The sequence below is a fragment of the Panthera pardus genome, unplaced genomic scaffold (assembly GCF_024362965.1).
Source record: "Panthera pardus isolate Hobbes unplaced genomic scaffold, ASM2436296v1 HiC_scaffold_10, whole genome shotgun sequence".
Classification (NCBI taxonomy): domain Eukaryota; kingdom Metazoa; phylum Chordata; class Mammalia; order Carnivora; family Felidae; genus Panthera; species Panthera pardus.
In genome coordinates this window covers 111,799,714-111,818,406 of record NW_026526655.1, presented here as the reverse complement: position 1 = coordinate 111,818,406, position 18,693 = coordinate 111,799,714, and the positions used below count along the sequence as shown (strand labels likewise).

The window sequence follows — 18,693 nt, the reverse complement described above, 5'->3', positions numbered from 1 at the left end:
AGTTTATTTATTTTGAGAGAGAGAGCATGGGCGAGCAGGGGTGGAGCAGAGAGAGATGGGGGAGAGAATCCTGGCAGAGCCTAGTGCCAGGCTCAATCTCACAAAGTGTGAGATCATGAACTGAGCCAAAAGCAAGGAAGGATCACGTGCTCAGCTGACTGAGCCAACCAGGTGCCCCTAAATTCTGAGTTATATTTTAAATAAACGTTTCAACTTCATATATATATATATATATATATATATATATATATACACACACACACACACACACACACATACATATACATATACATATATTTAAAGTAAGCTCTGTGCCGAATATGAGGCTTAAACTCACAACCTAGAGATCAAGAGTCCGTGCTCGACTGACTGAGCCAGCCGGGCACCTCTCAATCTCACATTTATTGCTGTGAAAAGTTATATTTTCTATTAGATAGTTATTTTATTCAAGAACATTCAGAAGATACATATAAGATACCTGTGTGCCAAGCATTGGTGAAATGCAAGGAGACAGAGCTGAGAAAATTATTTTCCCTGTCCTTGAGCCTCAGAATCTTGGGGAAGTCTCATTATTTCAAAAGTAACCTAAGAAGCTTTTTGACATTAGTTCACGGACTTTGTCTTTATATTATTCAGGCCTTTTTATTGAATAGGAGAGGGAACTGCAACATTTTTTTATCAGTCTTGTTATATTTTCTTAACCTGTAATTTTTAATTCATTAAAGACTTTCAATCACTCTAGGAAACATTATTAGCCTCTGGGGAAGTAAAAGTGCTTTCAGGAAGTGTAACTTCTGAGTAGTTTGGAACTTATGGTATTGAGAATTCAGGTGCAATTCTGTACATTTTTAGTGGCAAATGTACAGTAGAATTGTGTTACTGGTTTACGCTATGAGATCCTTATGGCAGGAGAGCCTTGTGGTATTCAGTGCTTCATTGAGTTATTTAAAATTTTTGGTTGTTATGAATAACATTGTTATAAACATTTGTGTACAAATTTTTGTGTGGATGTATATGTTTTCGTTTCTCTTGGGTATTTACCAAGGAGTAGAATTACCAGATCATATGGTAATGCTTGTGTTAAATTGTTATGCTATTCATGAGCTTCATTGCCTACTCCATGACATCTCCTACTCAGCCCCACTTCCATAACAATATTTGCTGATTCCCTACAAGTCCAATTGCCCAGTATTACTGAAGTACATCTTGTATTTTCTCACTTCTGTGGCTTTTCGGGATCCTACTTGTCCAGAGCTTGTTGAAAATATCACCTCTGTAATCCAAGTTTTTTCTGACCATTCATTCCCCCCCTCACCTGTTGAATTTTTGCTCTCTCCCCTCACCCCTCATAATACTTTATTCTTTTATGGCTCTTAATGTGGCTATTACTACTGTTTGTTCTATATCACCATTATTCATGTTTTTTGTTTTTCAGGACTGGGTTGTCCAGTAGAATAGCCATCACCTAGGTGTGACTGTTGAAGTTAAACTAAAATGCGGTTCCTTACATGTGTTAGCCACATTTCAAGTGTTCACTAACCAGCCATTAATGGCTATTTACATGGACAGGGTAGCCATATCTTTTCTTTTCTTTTCTTTTCTTTTCTTTTCTTTTCTTTTCTTTTCTTGCCATATGTTTTCTTCACAGAAACTTCTATTGGACAGCACTTTCCTAGATTGTAAACTCAGAACTGGGACTGTGACTTGCTTTTTTTTTCCCCCCTCTGTGGCCTTTGCATAGTGCTTTGTTTATCTTGAATTCATTTGAGTAAATGAAATTAGATCCTGGCACAGGATAGAGAAACAGAGTTTTGGAAGGTACGCACTTTCTAGAGATCATAGTTGAGCTACAGAGATAGATGGAATTTGTGAGGGTTTCCACAATTCTTAGGTTGTACATCCACTAAGAATGGGTTAAAAGTGCAGGACAATAGGGACTGGAAGTTGTCTATTTGTTTATTTATTTATTTATTTATTTATTTATTTTTTGCCAATTTGCTTATTCTTAAACTGTGGGATAAGATACATAATTAATTCTCCTGCTTGCTTTCTATGGCTTCCTATTATTTTCTGTCATCTGTGTTGTAGACATGTGCCATTCACTGTGATAGCCTCTAGTCTCATATGACTATTTAAATTTAAGTTGAGGGGTGCATGGCTGGTTCAGTCAGAGAAGTGTGCAACTCTTGATCTCAGGGTCTTGAGTTCAAGCTTCACTTGGGTATAGAGATTATATAAATAAATAAACTTTAGAAAAATAAATTTGAGTCAGATAAATTTAAAAATCAGATCCTGCAGTAGCCAAGCCATGTTTTTGGGTGCTCAGTAGTTACTTTTAGCTAATGGCTGCCATATTGGAAGGCACAGAGAGCATCCTCATAGTTGCAGAGTACTGTTGGCTTGTACTGATCTAGATTTATCTTTTACCTGTAATTGTGAATGTCACGGTAAAGTTGGCACCTGCCTTTTGGTTTAGAAGTTTAAAAAAAAAATTAGTTTTTCAGATAATGAATATCCAAATCACAGATGTTCCTAATTTATTCCTAATTTAGACTAGAACTTGTTACAAAGGTTAAGGATGGGACCTTATATATTTTTTTCTGTATTGAACTGCTTGATTATGCTGAATGAGTCGGGTAAGCTGAGACCTTGAGGTAGTTAATTTTTGCAATATGTCTTTGTAATGGAATTTGATACCTACAGTGTTTGAAGGTGCATGTGTTTTTTAAGAAAATCAGCAAGTACTTGCACCTGTTTTGTGCCAGATACTGCTATTGGTGCTGCAGTAAATAGGACTGAGTCCCTGTTCGCTGTCTGCATGGGGCCACTTTCTAGTTGGGGATGTGGTAAGGGAGGCACATGCTAAACAAGTAAATACATGTACATTTTATTAATTTTTTTAAGTAGACTTTTTTAGAGCAGTTTTAAGTTCACAGCAAAATTGAGCAGAAAGTACAGAGAATTCCCATATACCTGTTGCCTGTCATCCCCCCACCCTGTGGTGTTTTTATTTTTAAATTTAGGGTCCCCCTTAATCCTTACTACCATGTAAATTGGTGTGAGTGACTTACTGGACGAGGAATGCAGAACAGTCTTGATTAAACTCGCTTTCGGAAAATACTTTGGGCGATAGAATTCAGAGGAGCTTGCTGAAGATACTGATGAGAATCATATTTCTATTGAGGAAGGGGTAAATTCATGGTTGTAGCTGGGTAAGTTGAACTTTACAGGAAAAAGATTGTGAAAAAACATTGAATGGGTTAATAGAGTTGCTGGGCTGTAGCTGGTTTTTCTTTTTAAGAAAATATATGTATATTTAACAAAAGTTATTGAAGAAACAGAGAAAAGTGCAAAAAGAACACTAACCCCACCCCATCTAGAGACAGTCTCTGTTCATATTTTTATATTCTCCCAGATCTTTTCTGCTTGTGTTGGAAGTACACATGCCTGTGCCTATACTATGTGCGGGTGCAGATTTGATATCATACTACATAATGCAGCATCATTCCCTTCCTTTTTCTATATAACATGTCAGTCATGTTCTTAAACACTTTAAAAAGTAGCTGTACACTATTTCATATTCTGAATAGATCTGGTTTACTTAACTATTCTTTGTTATAAGGACATTTAAATTATAAGGACATTTTTTTTCACTGGTTTAAGTAGGGCCGTAGAGAGCACTTTTTCCCTTTAACTTCCTATGGACTGAAGAAGCTGTGAAGGAAAGTTTACAATATTAGGTGGGTGCTCATCAGGACTTCTGGCCTTCCTTTCCTAAGTAGATTGGCAGCAGCCTTAGATGCCTTGTTTTTAGTAGACTAGAGGAGGGACTCTTGCTGTCTGCTATTTTGAGACTGATGTTGGAGAAAAACTAGAGAATAAAAGTGCTTGGCTAAATGACTTTTTTTTTCCTTTTTAGTTCTTGAAATCATGAATCCTGTTTATAGCCCTGGTTCTTCTGGGGTTCCCTATGCAAATGCCAAAGGAATTGGTTATCCAGGTAAGCAAGTAAAACTTTGTTTTGTTACGGAACTTTGAGCACTTAGTAAATTTCCATGTCCCTAAGAATGCTTTTAGTTGACAAACTTAGCTCAAAGTGAGTTACACAAGGAAGAAAATGTTTTGGCTCATGGAACTGAAAAATCAAGAGGTAGGACTGGATTTGGTCAAAGCTTGATCTGGTGGCTCCAACAGGTGGTACTGGGATCTGGTTTCTGCCTCCTGGACTCAGCTTCACTTCCTCAGGATTGGCTCAGTATTGGTCATGGGTTACACTTCTCCCCATTGTGGTCTCTCTCTGGTCAGCTACTCCCAGCAGTATACTGGCTATGAGCCTTGTTACATCTGCTCTACAGGAAACCCCCATGGGGCTTCTCGTTCTCTATTCAGACCAGTCCTGGGGTGTGTTCTGATTGCACTCAGCTTCCATCCCTGGGCCAGAAGGAGATTCTGCTGGTTAATTCAGGTCTGAGGCATATTCCTCCTTTATTGGAGTCAGCTAGTCAAACTTGGGCTGTGAGGGAAGCAGTAAAGCAAATTTGGGGGACTAGGAGCTGATTGGTTGAAAACAGCAAATGGTCATCCTAGTTGGTGACATCTAACATGGAGTCATTATTTTATTTTTTTTAATTTTTATTTTTAATTTTTTTATTTTAGAGAGCATGTGTGAGTAGGGGAGAGGGGCAGAGGGAGAGAGAGAATCTTAAGCAGGCTCCATCCTCAGTGTGGAGCCTGACACGGGGCTGGATCCCATGACACTGGGATCATAACCTGAACCAAAATCAAGAGTTGGTCACCCAACCCACTAAGCCACCCAGACACCCCAAGGAATAATTATTTGTAATGTTAAATTTTTTTGTGGGTTTTGATAATATGGTGGAACAGATAACCTTAAAATCCTGTTGCTATAAAACCTCTAGAAAATTGAATACAACATTTAGGGGTGCCTGGGTGGCTCATTGGGTTAAGTATCCAGCTTCAGCTTAGGTCTTGAACTTACGGTTAGTGAGCTCTATTGTCAGTGGGAGCCTGCTTCAGATCCTTGTCTCCTTCTCTCTCTGCCCCTCCCCTGCTTGCATGCTCTCTCTTTCTCTTAAAAATAAATATTTTTTAAAAATTGAATAAAACATTTAAAAAATGTACAACTGAACTTGCAGGGTAGTGAGTGAAATATCTGTAGCTAAATATGAAAGTGACATAAAAACCAGTGCATTTGGCCATTGAGCTGATAATTAGCTTGTCTTAAGGGGCATGTGCTCTTAGTTGGTTTTAACATCCCACAAGGGGACAGGAAGTGAGGCCATTGTGAGGCTGAGAGTTGGGAGTGGGACCCTACACCAATCTTGTTCCTCCAGAGGGTCATACTCCCAGGGAAGATGTAGACTAAAACAGTTCTTTCACTGGTTCCACAAGGGAATTTTATCTCTGCTTGGGCTCTAGGAAGGGGGAAATCCTTCCTAACACTTTATAACCAGTCAGGGATATTGGAGGCTCCACTTTGTATTACTCAGACTTACCAGGGGTCCATAATTGAGAAACTAACATAAAAAGTAGTCTGCAGCCTTCATTACCCCTAAGCACCTGACAGCAGCAAATGCAGAACTGCTATGGAGGCATATGTTCCCATTCCAGGTTGTGTGGGTTTCCCACAAAATTCTGCCTGTTAACAATGCAAGTAAGAGTCACCAGTCATGATAGACTTCAGGAATAGAACATCAGGTAGAAACAACATCACACAAACAAGTTTAGAATAATTGAAGATCAAAAAGAAAGAATGAGAATATAAGAGGGGAACTAGACATGGGTGTGTGTGTGGGGGGTGACCATAAAGAACCAAAGGAACTTAAAAAGGAATGGCATGTGAATAAAATTCAGGTTAAATTGCAGGTAAAACACCACTGAATGGGAGAACCAGGATGCCAAATAAGGAAAGGGGGGAGGGCTATAGGAGAGCAGTTAAGAAATCTAGATGTCAGAATGAGAAGATTTGGGGAGAATTAAGAGCTCCATAAGGTCGAATAGAGAGACTAGAAGAAAAGGAGTGACAGAATTTTCTGGAATTGATAAAAAGAAATTTAGTAATAAGACCTACTATCTTTAAGTCATCAGACTAGTTTAAACAGAATGCCAAATAGCTGAGGAGAATCCTGGGTGGATCTGGAGCAACGGAAATAGGCAAAACCCTATGGTATTAGTGTTGCCTGATAGTGTTTTTAATAAAATATTGATTGCCTTTCATATTCCAGTTCTGTGCAAGATACCTAAATTTTGTTCCTGTTCTTTGGCCAAAAGCAGAGATTGGCAAACTTTATATAAAGGTCCAGGTGTAGTATATATTTCAGGCTTTGTGGCTCTCTGTTAAAACTATACAACCCCTACTTTCCAGAACAAAAGCAGCCATAGACAGTACTGAGTGTGTGTTTCAGTAACACTGGAAACCGCCTCAGTAGGTTGATTTTTTTTTTTTTTTTTTTTTTTTTTCCAAAATAGCAGTAGCAGTGATTCTTCATGTATTTTTTTGTTTTTCCTCCCTTCTCTCTTGGGACTTACATTTATAAGTGTAGTAAATCTTTTTACCTGTTTCTTGTGTCCTGCATTTTTTTGTCTTTTACATTTTTTTTCTCTGTGAGCTTTAATGTGGATATTTTATCCGGAAACCGCCTCAGTAGGTTGATTTCCCCCCCCCCCCCCCCCTCAAAATAGCAGTAGCAGTGATTCTTCATGTATTTTTTTGTTTCTGCTCCCTTCTCTCTTGGGACTTACATTTATAAGTGTAGTAAATCATTTTACCTTGTTTCTTGTGTCCTGCATTTTTTTGTCTTTTACATTTTTTCCCTCTGTGAGCTTTAATGTGGATATTTTGTACCAACCTGCTTCCATTTCACTAATCCTGCTAATTCTTCTCCAGTTTGCTATAAAACGCATTTATTGAATTGACTTTTTTCATGTACTCCAATCTTCTCTTTTCTCCAACATACTAATTACAGTTATTTTAAAGATCTTGTTTGGTGACTGCAGTCTGTGAATCACCTGTGGGTCTGTTTTTATTGTCAGTTGTCCCTTTTTTTGTTTGTTTCTCAGCCATGTGGTCCTGTCTCCACATGCCTAGTGTTTTTTCATTCAGTGCAATACACAGTGTACTAAAATTGGAGGTGGGCGGTCCCTATCAAAATAACACCAGTATTCTTCACAGAGCTAGAACAAATAATCCTAAAATTTGTATGGAACCAGAAAAGACTCCGAATAGCCAAAGTAATCCTGAAAAAGAAAACCAAGGCTGGAGGCATCACAATTCCAGACTTCAAGATGTATTACAAAGCTGTAATAATCAAGATAGTATGGTACTGTCACAAGAACAGACACTCAGATCAATCGAACAGAATAGAGAACCCAGAAATGGACCCACAAACGTATAGCCAACTAATCTTTTTTTTTCTTTTTTTAATTTTTTTAAATGTTTATTTTTGAGAGAGAGAGAGAGAGAGAGACAGAGCATGAGCAGGAAAGGGGCAGAGAGAGAGGGAAACACAGAATCTAAAGCAGGCTCCAGGCTCTGAGCTGTCAGCACAGACCCAGCGCAGGGCTCAAACCACGAACCACAAACTGTGATACCGTGACCTGAGCCACAGTTGGACACTCAACCAACTGAGCCACCAGACACCCCCACTAGTCTTTGACGAAGCAGGAAAGAATATCCAATGGAATAAAGACAGTCTCTTCAGCAAATGGTGTGAAAACTGGACAGCGACATGCAATAGAATGAAACTGGACCACTTTCTTAACACCATACACAAAAACAAATTCAAGATGGATGAAAGACCTAGGACAGGAAGCCATCAAAATCCTAGAAGAGAAAGCAGGCAAAAACCCCTCTGACCTCGGCTGCAGCAGTTTCTTATTCAACATGTCTCCGGAGGCAAGGGAAACAAAAGCAAAAATGAACTACTGGGAACTCATCAAAATAAAAAGCTTCTGCACAGTGAAGGAAGCAATCACAAAACTAAAAGCACATGGAATGGGAGAAGATATTTGCAAATGACATAACAGATAAAGGGTTAGTATCCAAAGTCTGTAAAGAACTTATCAAACTCAACACCCAAAAAACAAATAATCCAGTGAAGAAATGGGCAAAAGTCATGAATAGACACTTCTCCAAAGAAGACATCCAGATGGCCAACTGACACATGAAAAAATGTTCAACATTACTCATCATCAGGGAAATACAAATCAAAACCACAGTGAGATACCACCTTACACCTGTCAGAAAGGCTAAAATTAACAATTCAGGCAGCAACAGATGTTGGCGAGGATGTGGAGAAAGAGGAACCCTTTTGCACTGCTGGTGGGAATGCAAACTGCTGCAGCCACTCTGGAAAACAGTATGGAGGTTCCTCAAAAAATTAAAAATAGAACTACTATATGACCCAGCAATTGCACTACTAGATATTTATCCAAAGGATACGAGAGTGCTGATTCAAAGGGCCACATGCACCCCAAAGTTCACAGCAGCACTATTGACAATAGCCAAAGTATGGAAAGAGCCCAAATGTCCATCTACTGATAGATAAAGAAATGTGATATGTGTATATATATATATATATATATATATATATATATATATATATATTTATTTATGTTATATATAAATATATGTAATGGAATATTACTCGGCAATAAAAAAGAATGAAATCTTGCCAATTGCAACAATGGATGGAACTAGAGTATTATACTAAACAAAATTAGGGAAAGACAAATATGACTTCACTCATGTGGAATTTAAAATACAAAACATGAACACAAGAGAAGGGAAGCAAAAATAATATAGGGAGGGGGACAAACCACAAGAGACTCTTAAATACAGAGAACAAACAGGGTTGCTGGAGGTGTTGTGGGTGGGAGGATGGGCTAAATGGGCAAGGGGCATTGGGGAGAACACTTGCTGGGATGAGCACTGGGTGTTATATGTAGGTGATGAATCACTGGATTCTACTTCTGAAATCATTATTGCACTATATGCTAGCTAACTTGCATATAAATATAAATATAAATAAGAATTGTAAGTGGTCCAGTTGATGTCTTCCTTTGTGAGGCAAGATAGCATACTGATTGAGCTTTATTTTCTTCAAGCCAGCTTTATTGAGTATGATTGACAAGTAAAAATTACATATATTTGGGTTGTACAACATGTTTTTTTTAAAGGGGTATATGATGATTTATGTATACACTGTGAAATGATTACTGTAATTGAGTATCTTCAAATGCTATCATATTTGGAGATTAGAGTTTCAACATACAAATTTTGGAGGGGGCATATTCAGTTCATATCATGCCCCCATGCCAATATGTCCATGTATTCGAATTTCTCTTTTTGTTACATAAAACGTGGTGGACACAGAATTAGAGAAGTAGGCTTTTTAGTGGGGGAGGATAACACTTGTGAAAGGTCTAATGAAGAGGAAGCAGAATCAGGTAGGGAGAGCCTCAGGACTGTGCTACACATTGCTGAGGTCTTAGCTAGCTCATGGGAGAGCTGTGAGGGAAGGATTGGTGGTTAGAGGAGGCCCTCATTAGGCAGAAGTGGCCCTGGGAGTCAGCCCACATACTCCTTATGGCTGAGCAGGGGGTTCTTTTCTGGAATAGTGATGCAGGTTCACTTTGTTTTGTCAACTTAAGATATACTAGGAGTCATTCCATGTTGGTTCACAGAGGTTTGCCTTGTTCTTTTTTATATTTTGTATAATGCTGCTGTTGTAATCTTGCATCTTGTGGGGTTTCCAGAGTTTATTCAACTAGTTCTTTGGATAGATATGTTGTCTGAAGTATTTTGGTATTCCAGCAATACTGCAGCTTATATTGATTGTGGAAATTATCTCCAGGGTGGATTCCTTGACATGGGATTGCTGCGTGAGAGAGTAAACACATACGTAATTTTTAAAATACTGATGATTTCCCTTCCATAGGATTTTTATTGTTTTGTATTCCTACCAGAAGCATGTGAGATGGTGGTTTCCCCACAACCTTGCCAACAAAGTGTGTTTTCAGCCTTTGGATTTTTGCCAATCTGATGTTAGAAATGGGATCAGTGTAGTGGTAGTAGGCAGTTCTATCCATGTCTTCTATTTATTTATTTTTTTCTATTGGTTTTTTTTTTTTTTTTTTAGTTTTAAGAATTATTTATATATTAGGAATATTAACTTTTTGTATAATTTGCAAGTATTTTTGCTTTGTATTTTTTTTTTAATTTAGCTTATGGTATCTTCTGTTCTGAACTTCTTATTTTCATGAAGTGATTAGTCATAAAAGTGATTAGGATTTGGGATTACTTCCAGTGTTTTACAAGAGTGGAGTCTAGGTTGTGTAATTTCTAGCTTTCTAGTGTTTCTGTATCAAAAGGGAGCTAGACTAGATGTTGAAGGAAACAGTCTGTGGTACTTACTGTGAGGGGCATTTTTAGGAACACAGTGCTGTGGCCAGGAAGATTGATAAGAATAGGAAGGCACAGTGCTTTTCCACTTTATTTATTGGAGCCCCCCTGCAGGTTAGAATTTTCTGGAAAAATTAAGAAACTGAAGGTGCTACAACCAAGACCAGTTAAAGCAATGTTCGTGAGGGGCTGGGGAGGCAGTCCTTTCAAGGGTTTCCACGTGGGGGGTTTTGTGTGGCTACGGTGGAAACCTTTGGACTAGAGTAAGTAGGGTCCTGCTGTGGGGCCCTGGGTCAGGGTGGTGGTGTGAGTGGTGTGCGAGTGTGGTGTACAGAGGATGTCCTGTTGCTGGTGTTTAATTATGCTGTTTTAAATACTTGTTATTTGGGTTTTCTCTTTCATTTTAGAGCACAATAATTCATTGTTAGAAGGTTAGGATAGGAAGCGCCAAGCAAACATAATAGTAGTGTTCCAGGAACCTCTTAGACACAAGACAAGTACAGGAGCAGATGATGCCCCTGGAGGATTTATTGGTAGAATTTATGGAGAGATGAGGACATTGGATTTTGAGGGGATTGTTGTAGAGGCCTACCCGATGAGATCTAGGTCAGTAGTATTTAAAATTTTCTTAACCGTGAAACTTTCGAAGATTTGTAAGTAGTTCCATAGTACTAAGGTAAGTTAGAGCAGCAGGGTGAATTGAGGGCAGGCTCCAGAGCCTGCTTGACCTCCTGCTGCTCACAGTTGAGGCCTCTAAGGAACTGTACAGGGTTCATAGAACACAGATTAAAAACTACCTTCCTGGTCTTTTTAAAATAGACATTTTAGGTCTATTTCAAGTTGAATCTGTCCTTGATGTCCAAAATGAGTGAATTTGGTAAGCATTTGATCTCCTCACACTGTTTTCTAAGTAATTGGGCAAATGGGAAAGTGGTGATCTATGAAGGAAACTCAAAATAGCTTCTGCTGAGGTGGAGGAGGATCAATTTTGAGAAAGGAAAGCGACTCCGAAGCAGAGGATTGTGTATGAGATGAGAAATGGGCACTTGCAAGTAGGGATCCCTTGGGAGTGGTAGGTCTGGAGCCCCTGCCTTGCGAGGAGACCCGTAGAGCCTACAGGACCACTGCTGGAGCAGGAGATGCAGCAGACCAAGGGCATCCAAGCTGTGCTGGAGAATGCAGGGGTTTCTGTAAGGCACTTTATCCACACCTTTACAGGGGACAGCCAGACCCACAAAGATTTTCCTTCTGGAATTCTACTCTGTTTTCTCCTTTGTCACCTTCCTACCCTTGTGGTTTTTCACTTTGGTTACTCTTAGAACCACAGTGCCTTAAATATCCCTAGGAGACACTTTCTTTGAGTCTCTTCAACACAGAGTCTTTTGAAGTCTCCTGTTCCATTTCAACTTTATTTACAGGTGAGGGCAAGAGGAATAGAGAAGGTAACAGCTTTTCATAACTAGTTTGTGACAGACAATAGTAAAGACTAGTGAATCTGGGTCATCTTTATTGGTTCTGTGCCCTGAATATAAGGAAGGCTTTCTAATGCTCCAGCTGTCACATGAATGGAGTGTTCTGGACTGTGAGCCAGCTGGGTCAGGGGAATGCCTGGGCATGGGCCTTACAGGGCTCCCTAGGCTGTGAAGAGGCCAGGAGCAAGTAACTGAGGCCCTACTCACTGCTGGTGGACACCTGGTGACTAGGATTTTGACCGTAACACTGTTTTATTTGATGTTTTTGTTGTATTCACATGAATTAGTAGTGGTTGTGGTTTAGTGTTCTTAAAGATTCATCATTTGTAATTATTTGTAATTAGGTTGCTTGCAAGTGGGTTGTGACATTGGATTTTTCCCATTTCCGTGTGTCAGTGGTACCAGTTACAGCCCCTTCACGACACAATCTCAGCATTCTCATTACTCTTGCTAAGTAGTAAATTATATGATGAGAATCTAGAATAAAACTGGTAAGTTTGAAAGACTTGATTATGACCCATCCTAATTCTGAGGAAAGGAGACACCTAGTGACAAACTGCTTAGCATACATACCCTTAAGTCAGTCTGTGGAGAAGATAAAAAGGACTGGGTCTGGGAGCCATGGTTGTAAAATTGTGTTACTCTTTTAAGTGGTGACATTACATTGTTCTGTTTTTCTCCAGCTGGTTTCCCCATGGGCTATGCGGCCGCAGCTCCTGCCTATTCCCCCAACATGTACCCTGGAGCAAATCCTACCTTCCAAACAGGTATGCAGCCTGTATGTGCTGGGTGGTAGAAGTGCTTTGCATGGCCAGGGAGAATGTAAAGTGGGTGGGTGTTGAGAAGAGAGGTTATAGAATTAGGATTTGGGGTTGAGTTGATTTCTTGGTTCATAAGATTAGCCTTGTTGTTGAGTGCAATAAAAGCTTTATTCTTACTGCATGTAGAGGTCTCTGGACACTGCGTTTCTCATGTTCTTCCACAACATGGATCTTCATTCTAATCATAGGTTGTAAGTTGCAGGTAACTAGAGCCAGGACACATAGTTATGAAATAGTGTTGATTACTAGAAACTAAAGATTATTTTGTTTGGTTAATAGGTGGAATTCTATGTTGCTAACATTTTTAGAGATAACCGATTTCTCCCATATTACAGCACTTTGGTTATAGTTTTACTTCTTTTCTTTGAAGTATAGTTAACAATGTTCCATTAGTTTCAGGTGTACAACATAGTGATTCCATAAATCTATAAGTTATGCTGTGCTTAAAGTATAGCTACCATCCGTCATCAGACAACCCTATTACAATACCATTGATTATATTCCCTATGCTGTCTTATTTCCTCTGCATGAGAATATTTTTAGATTTTAGAAATCAGTGATAGAGTTGAAAGTTTACATGGTTTGGGTTGTAACCTTGTAAAGAGAGTGGGACTTTTCCTCTGTGAGTTAGCACTCTGCTGTGGGCTTGTTGCAGGCTCTGTTCACCCAGATTGGACTTTGTGATTCTGCTGCAGCAATAGCCCACAGTGACCTGAATTCAGGCTTGGTCTTATGAGTCTGCTGGGGTGCTTCCCTTTTTTCATTTCAGAACACCTAGCCATGCACTGTTCACTTTGATAGAAAAGCAGATAGCTGTAGTGTCCTTACCTTGAATTCTCTGTATTTTGCCAATCATAAAATTCTTCCTTCTGTGACTCTTTTATCCCTTTTTCCTTTCTTTAAAAAAATGTTTTATTTATTTATTTTGAGAGAGAGAGAGCGCGCATGAGCAAGGAAGGGGCAGAGAGAGACAGAGAGAGAGAGAGAGAGAGAGAGAATCCCAAGTAGGGTCTGAGCTGCCAGCTCAGACTGCCACCAACTGTGAGATCACCACCTGAGCTGAAACCAGGATTTGGATACCTAACAACTGATCCACCCAGGTGCCCACCCTTTCTCCTTTCCTGTCCCTACTCTAACTGTATCTGTTCAGCTTGTAGCTCATAGGCTGTCAACCTCTGTGGCTTGGTCTTCTGCTCCCAAGCTTTCTCCTGTGGTTCATGTTCCCTGCCTGCGTACGCCAGAGTAATGTTCCCAGATGAAGGTTTCCCAGATGAGACTAGTTTTTTGCCACGTTGACTTGTTTTTTCCAAAATAGTTTTTGTTTTGTGTTTTTGGGAGCTTTTAATTACCCTTTTTCTCCTGCCTGGCACAGAGTACCTGCTACCTTGTTGCCTATCTTTTGGGGTCTGTAAAAGAAATCCCTTTTCTGGGATCAGTAGTATTATATTATTACTCACTGAATTCTCTAACAGCTAAATGGCACCACTCATCCAGGAGATCACTGATCTGTTTTCTCTCACTATAGATTGTATTTTTTTTTTAATTTTTTTAACGTTTATTTATTTTTGAGACAGAGACAGAGCATGAGCGGGGGAGGGTCAGAGAGAGAGGGAGACACAGAATCCGAAACAGGCTCCAGGCTTTGAGCCATCAGCACAGAGCCTGACGCGGGGCTTGAACTCACGAACTGCAAGATCATGACCTGAGCCGAAGTCGGACGCTTAACTGACTGAGCCACCCAGGCGCCCCTATAGATTGTATTTTAAAATTTGTGTATAAATGAATCATATGGAATGTACTTTTTCAGGGCGGGGGGTGGACTGGCTTCTTCTGTAATTAACATCCGTATTGTCTTTTTTTAATTTTTAAAATTTTGTAATGTTTATTTTATTTTTGAGAGGGACAGAACTTGATCAGGGGAGGGGAAGAGAGAGAGGGAGTCACAGAATCCAAAGCAGGCTCCAGGCTCTGAGCTGTCAGCACAGTGCCCAATGCAGTGCTCAAACCCATGAACCATGAGATCATGACCTGAGCCGAAGTTGGACACTTAACCGACTGAGCCACTAGGCGCCTCCATGTAGTCTTTATCAGTAATTCATTCCTTTTTATTGTGAGGTTCCCTTGTATGAAAATAACAGTTTGCTTACCCGTTCCCCAGTTGGTGAACGTATGGATTATTTGCAGTTTGGGGCTGTTATCAATGAAACTGCTATGAAGATTTGTGTACAAGTCTGTATGGATATATGCTTTCGTTTCTCTTGAGTAAATACAGAGGGGAGTGGCTGGTTCTTAAAGCAGGTGTATATTTAACTTTGTAAAAAATTGCCAGACTGTCTTCCAAAATGGTTGTAGCATTTTATGTTCCCCATCAGCAGTGTGTGAGAGGTCCAGTTCTTCCCAATACTTGATGTAGCCATTCTTCTTAATTTTAGCCATTCTAGTGGGTGTGTGGTAATTTTTCATTCCAGTTTTAATTTGAACTTACCTAACGACTAATAATTTTGGCCTTTTTTTTATGTTATTTGCCATTTGTAATGTCTTTGGTTGAGTGTGTACATCTTTCACTGTATATCAGTTTTGAGTTTGTTTTCGTGTTGAGTTTGAGAGTTCTTCAGATACATGATTTGCAAATATTTTCTTCTGGTCTGTAGCTTTTTTCATTCTCTTAACATTGTCTTTAAAAGAGCAAGAGTTTTTATTAATTTATGTTTTTCTTTAAAGATTTTATTTTTACATAACCTCCACACCCAATGTGGGACTTGAACTCAGAACCTTGAGATCAAGAGTCACATGTTCCACAGCTGAGCCAGTCAACCACCCCAAGAGCAAGAGCTTTTAAATTTAATCACTTTCGGGGCACCTGGGTGGCTCAGTCGGTTAAGCGTCCAATTTGGCTCAGGTCATGATCTCACAGTCGTGAGTTCGAGCCCCGGGTCGGGCTCTGTGCTGACAGCTCAGAGCCTGGAGCCTGCTTCAGATTCTGTGTCTCCCTCTCTCTCTGACCCTCCCCCGTTCATGCTCTGTCTCTGTCTCAAAAATAAATAAACATTAAATAAATAAATAAATAAATAAATGACTAAATAAATTTAATCACTTTCAGGTTATCATTTTGTTCATTTATGGGTCATATGTTTGGTATCATTTCTAAGAAATGTTTGCCTAACCCAGATCACAAAGATGTTCTATTTTCTTCTAGAAGTTTCATAGTTTTAGGTTTTACATTTAAGTCTGTGGCCCATTTTGGTTTAGTTTTTGCATATGGTGGTAAAAATGGATTGAAGTTCATGCATAAGATTTAGTTGCTTGTGGGGCACATGGCTGGCTCAGTCAGTGGAGCATGCGAGTTTGAGCCCCACATTGAGTGTAGAGATTACTTAAAAATAAAATGTTTTAAAAAAAGGAAAAAGGAATCAGTTGTTTGTTACCATGTATGATCATGCTGCAGATCACTCTAAAATGTCACATTCTAGAATTTTTTAGAGCAGCTCACTTCTACTCATGTTTTCTTGGAGTACAAGTTAATGTAAAAGCATACTAAAAGCTTCCAACTCTTTTATTCTTTTACCAAAAAACCTTCAGATTTGTTTGAGGCTGGCAAAGCTGTTCTCCTTGCCCAGCGTGTATAGCTCCCCAAGAGGAAGCTTGGTGTTTGTAGATCTGGTCAGCTTCCTCCTTGGGTGCTACTGGGTGTCCTCCATCTTCTCCCGTGGGTGCCTCTGGGTGTCCTCCATCGTCTCCCGTGGGTGCCTCTGGGTGTCCTCCATCTTCTCCCGTGGGTGCCTCTGGGTGTCCTCCATCTTCTCCCGTGGGATCCTCTGGGTGCCTTCCATCTTCTCCCGTGGGAGCCTCTGGGTGTCCTCCATCTTCTCCTGTGGGTGCCTCTGGGTGTCCTCCATCTTCTCCTGTGGGAGCCCCTGAGTGTCCTCCATCTTCTCCCATGGGAGATAGGTCCTTTCTTGCTACTTTGCCATGACTCCTCTCAGGTTGTTGTAACCACAAGGCTGGGTTAGGCAGGTGGGAGTAATGGCATTGTTGGGAACGGTGGCTGCCTCATTCAGAGGAGCATTTGCTGATAGATGCCAGAGTTGTCAGCTGCCAGACTGCTGGCGCAGTATTGTCAGACCCTCTGATTTTTAGGAAAAGCTGGGAATAAAGATGTATATGAAATTTGTGAATGACAAAGTAAGCTGAGAATAAAAAATAAGCTGGGAAGAAACCAGGATAAAGATGTATATGAAACTTGCAAATGAGAAAATAAAAGGCACTTTGAAGGTCCTTCCAGTGTCTCGCAGTGCTTTCAGCCACCTTACCTGAGTCTGGGCCACGGCTTTGCTCCCATCTTTTTCTAGGATCTACTCAATGTTTTCATACTGTGAATTTAAAAATTTTGCCTTTTTGAGGTGCCTGGGTGACTCGGTTGAGCGTCTGACCTCGCCTCAGGTCACGATCTCACGGTTTGTGGGTTCGAGCCCTGCTTTGCTCTGTGCTGACAGCTCGGAGCCTGGAGCCTGCTTCAGATTCAGTGTCTCCTTCTTTCTGCCCCTCCCCCACTTGTGCTCTGTCTCTCAAAAATAAATAAATGTAAAAAATAAAAATAAAAATTTTCCTTTTCCATGGGCCTTTCATTTCACCTGATGAGCAAGCCAGAGTTGTCCTTATAAAAAAGTTAAAAAGAAGTTTGTCTCCATTTCTGTTGTTTTCTCAGTCTGCCTTCTGGTTCTCTTCACACCAGGTTTGTAGATAAAACTAACGTAGTACAGGTGGTGTGTTTGTGGAGATTGGCTTTCAGAGAGTTAGTAGTCCTAATATTGCTTATTTCTTAGTTCTTCTAAGTGTGACATGATGAGGGTTTAGAGAACTTTGTAATGATATGTCATATCTTTTGCTGAAAGATTCCATTACTCAGAGCCTGTAGGTGGAGGCATCATTCATTTCATCCTCATGGACAAGTGTAGCAGGCTGAGTACCCATGCAGCCAGAGTGGGCTGTCCTTTCTTAGAATCAGAGGAATACATTGGAAAGAGTTTGGGCTGTGGAGTTAGCTAGATGTGGCTCAAATCCAGACTGTATCACTCCTGGGAAAGTTATTTTATTTCATTTTTAGCATTTGTATAATGTTTTTCTTTTTAATATAATTTATTCAAGTTAGCTAACATACAGTGTGTATACAGTGTGCTCTTGGCTTTGGGAGTAGATTTCCATGATTCATTGCTTACATACAACACCCCGTGCTTATCCCAAGTGCCCTCCTCATTGCCCATCACCCCCACTGCTCAACCCTCAGTTTGTTCTCTGTATTTAAGAGACTTGGTTTGCCTCCCTCCCTCTCTGTTTGAAACTATTTTTTTTTCCCCATTCCCTTCCGCTATGGTCTTCTGTTAAGTTTCTCAAATTCCACATATGAGTGAGAATACATATTTGTCTTTCTCTGACTGACTTGTTTCACTTAGCATAATACCCTCCAATTCCATCCATGTTGTTGCAAATGACAAGATTTCATTCTTTCTCATTATTGGCATTTGTATAATGAATTCACATGTTCCCTCAGCTGTGCTATTTGAGGATTCTGGCAAGCAGCATGCACAGTCAGGCTCCCGTTGCCCTGAGGATGCACATTCACACTTCCCCCGTTTAGTCATGAGTATCTGAAATTAATATTTATAATTATCATGTAAAGTCACCAAGAAAACATTCAATTCTTTGTAGTAAACTCTATTTAAGAAGTGATTCAAACACTACATTAGCACATATTTTGGGGGGATATTTATTTATTTTCTAAGTTTTTATTTAAATTTCAGTAAGTTAACATACAGTATAATATTAGTTTCAGGTGTAGTATTTAGAGATTCATCACTTAGATACGATACTCAGTGCTCAACCCAACAAGTGTTCTCTTTATTACCCATCACGCGTGTAACCCATCTCCCCACCCACCAGCATACATTTTTTTTTACTTTCTAAAAAACGTTTATTTAAT

The 18,693-nt window shown here is 39.8% G+C and overlaps 1 protein-coding gene across 4 annotated transcripts in view; it reads left to right on the top strand.

Moving 5' to 3' along the window:
• FAM168B (family with sequence similarity 168 member B) overlaps positions 1–18,693 on the top strand; it is a 31,914-nt gene that overhangs the window by 2,700 nt on the left and 10,521 nt on the right. For all 4 annotated transcript variants that reach the window (XM_019469504.2, XM_019469501.2, XM_019469503.2 and 1 more), the window contains exons 2-3: positions 3,920–4,000; positions 12,579–12,662. In XM_019469504.2, coding sequence (XP_019325049.1) covers positions 3,931–4,000; positions 12,579–12,662 — 154 coding nt within the window. In that variant the 5' untranslated portion in view covers positions 3,920–3,930. The remainder of the gene's footprint in view (positions 1–3,919; positions 4,001–12,578; positions 12,663–18,693) is intronic.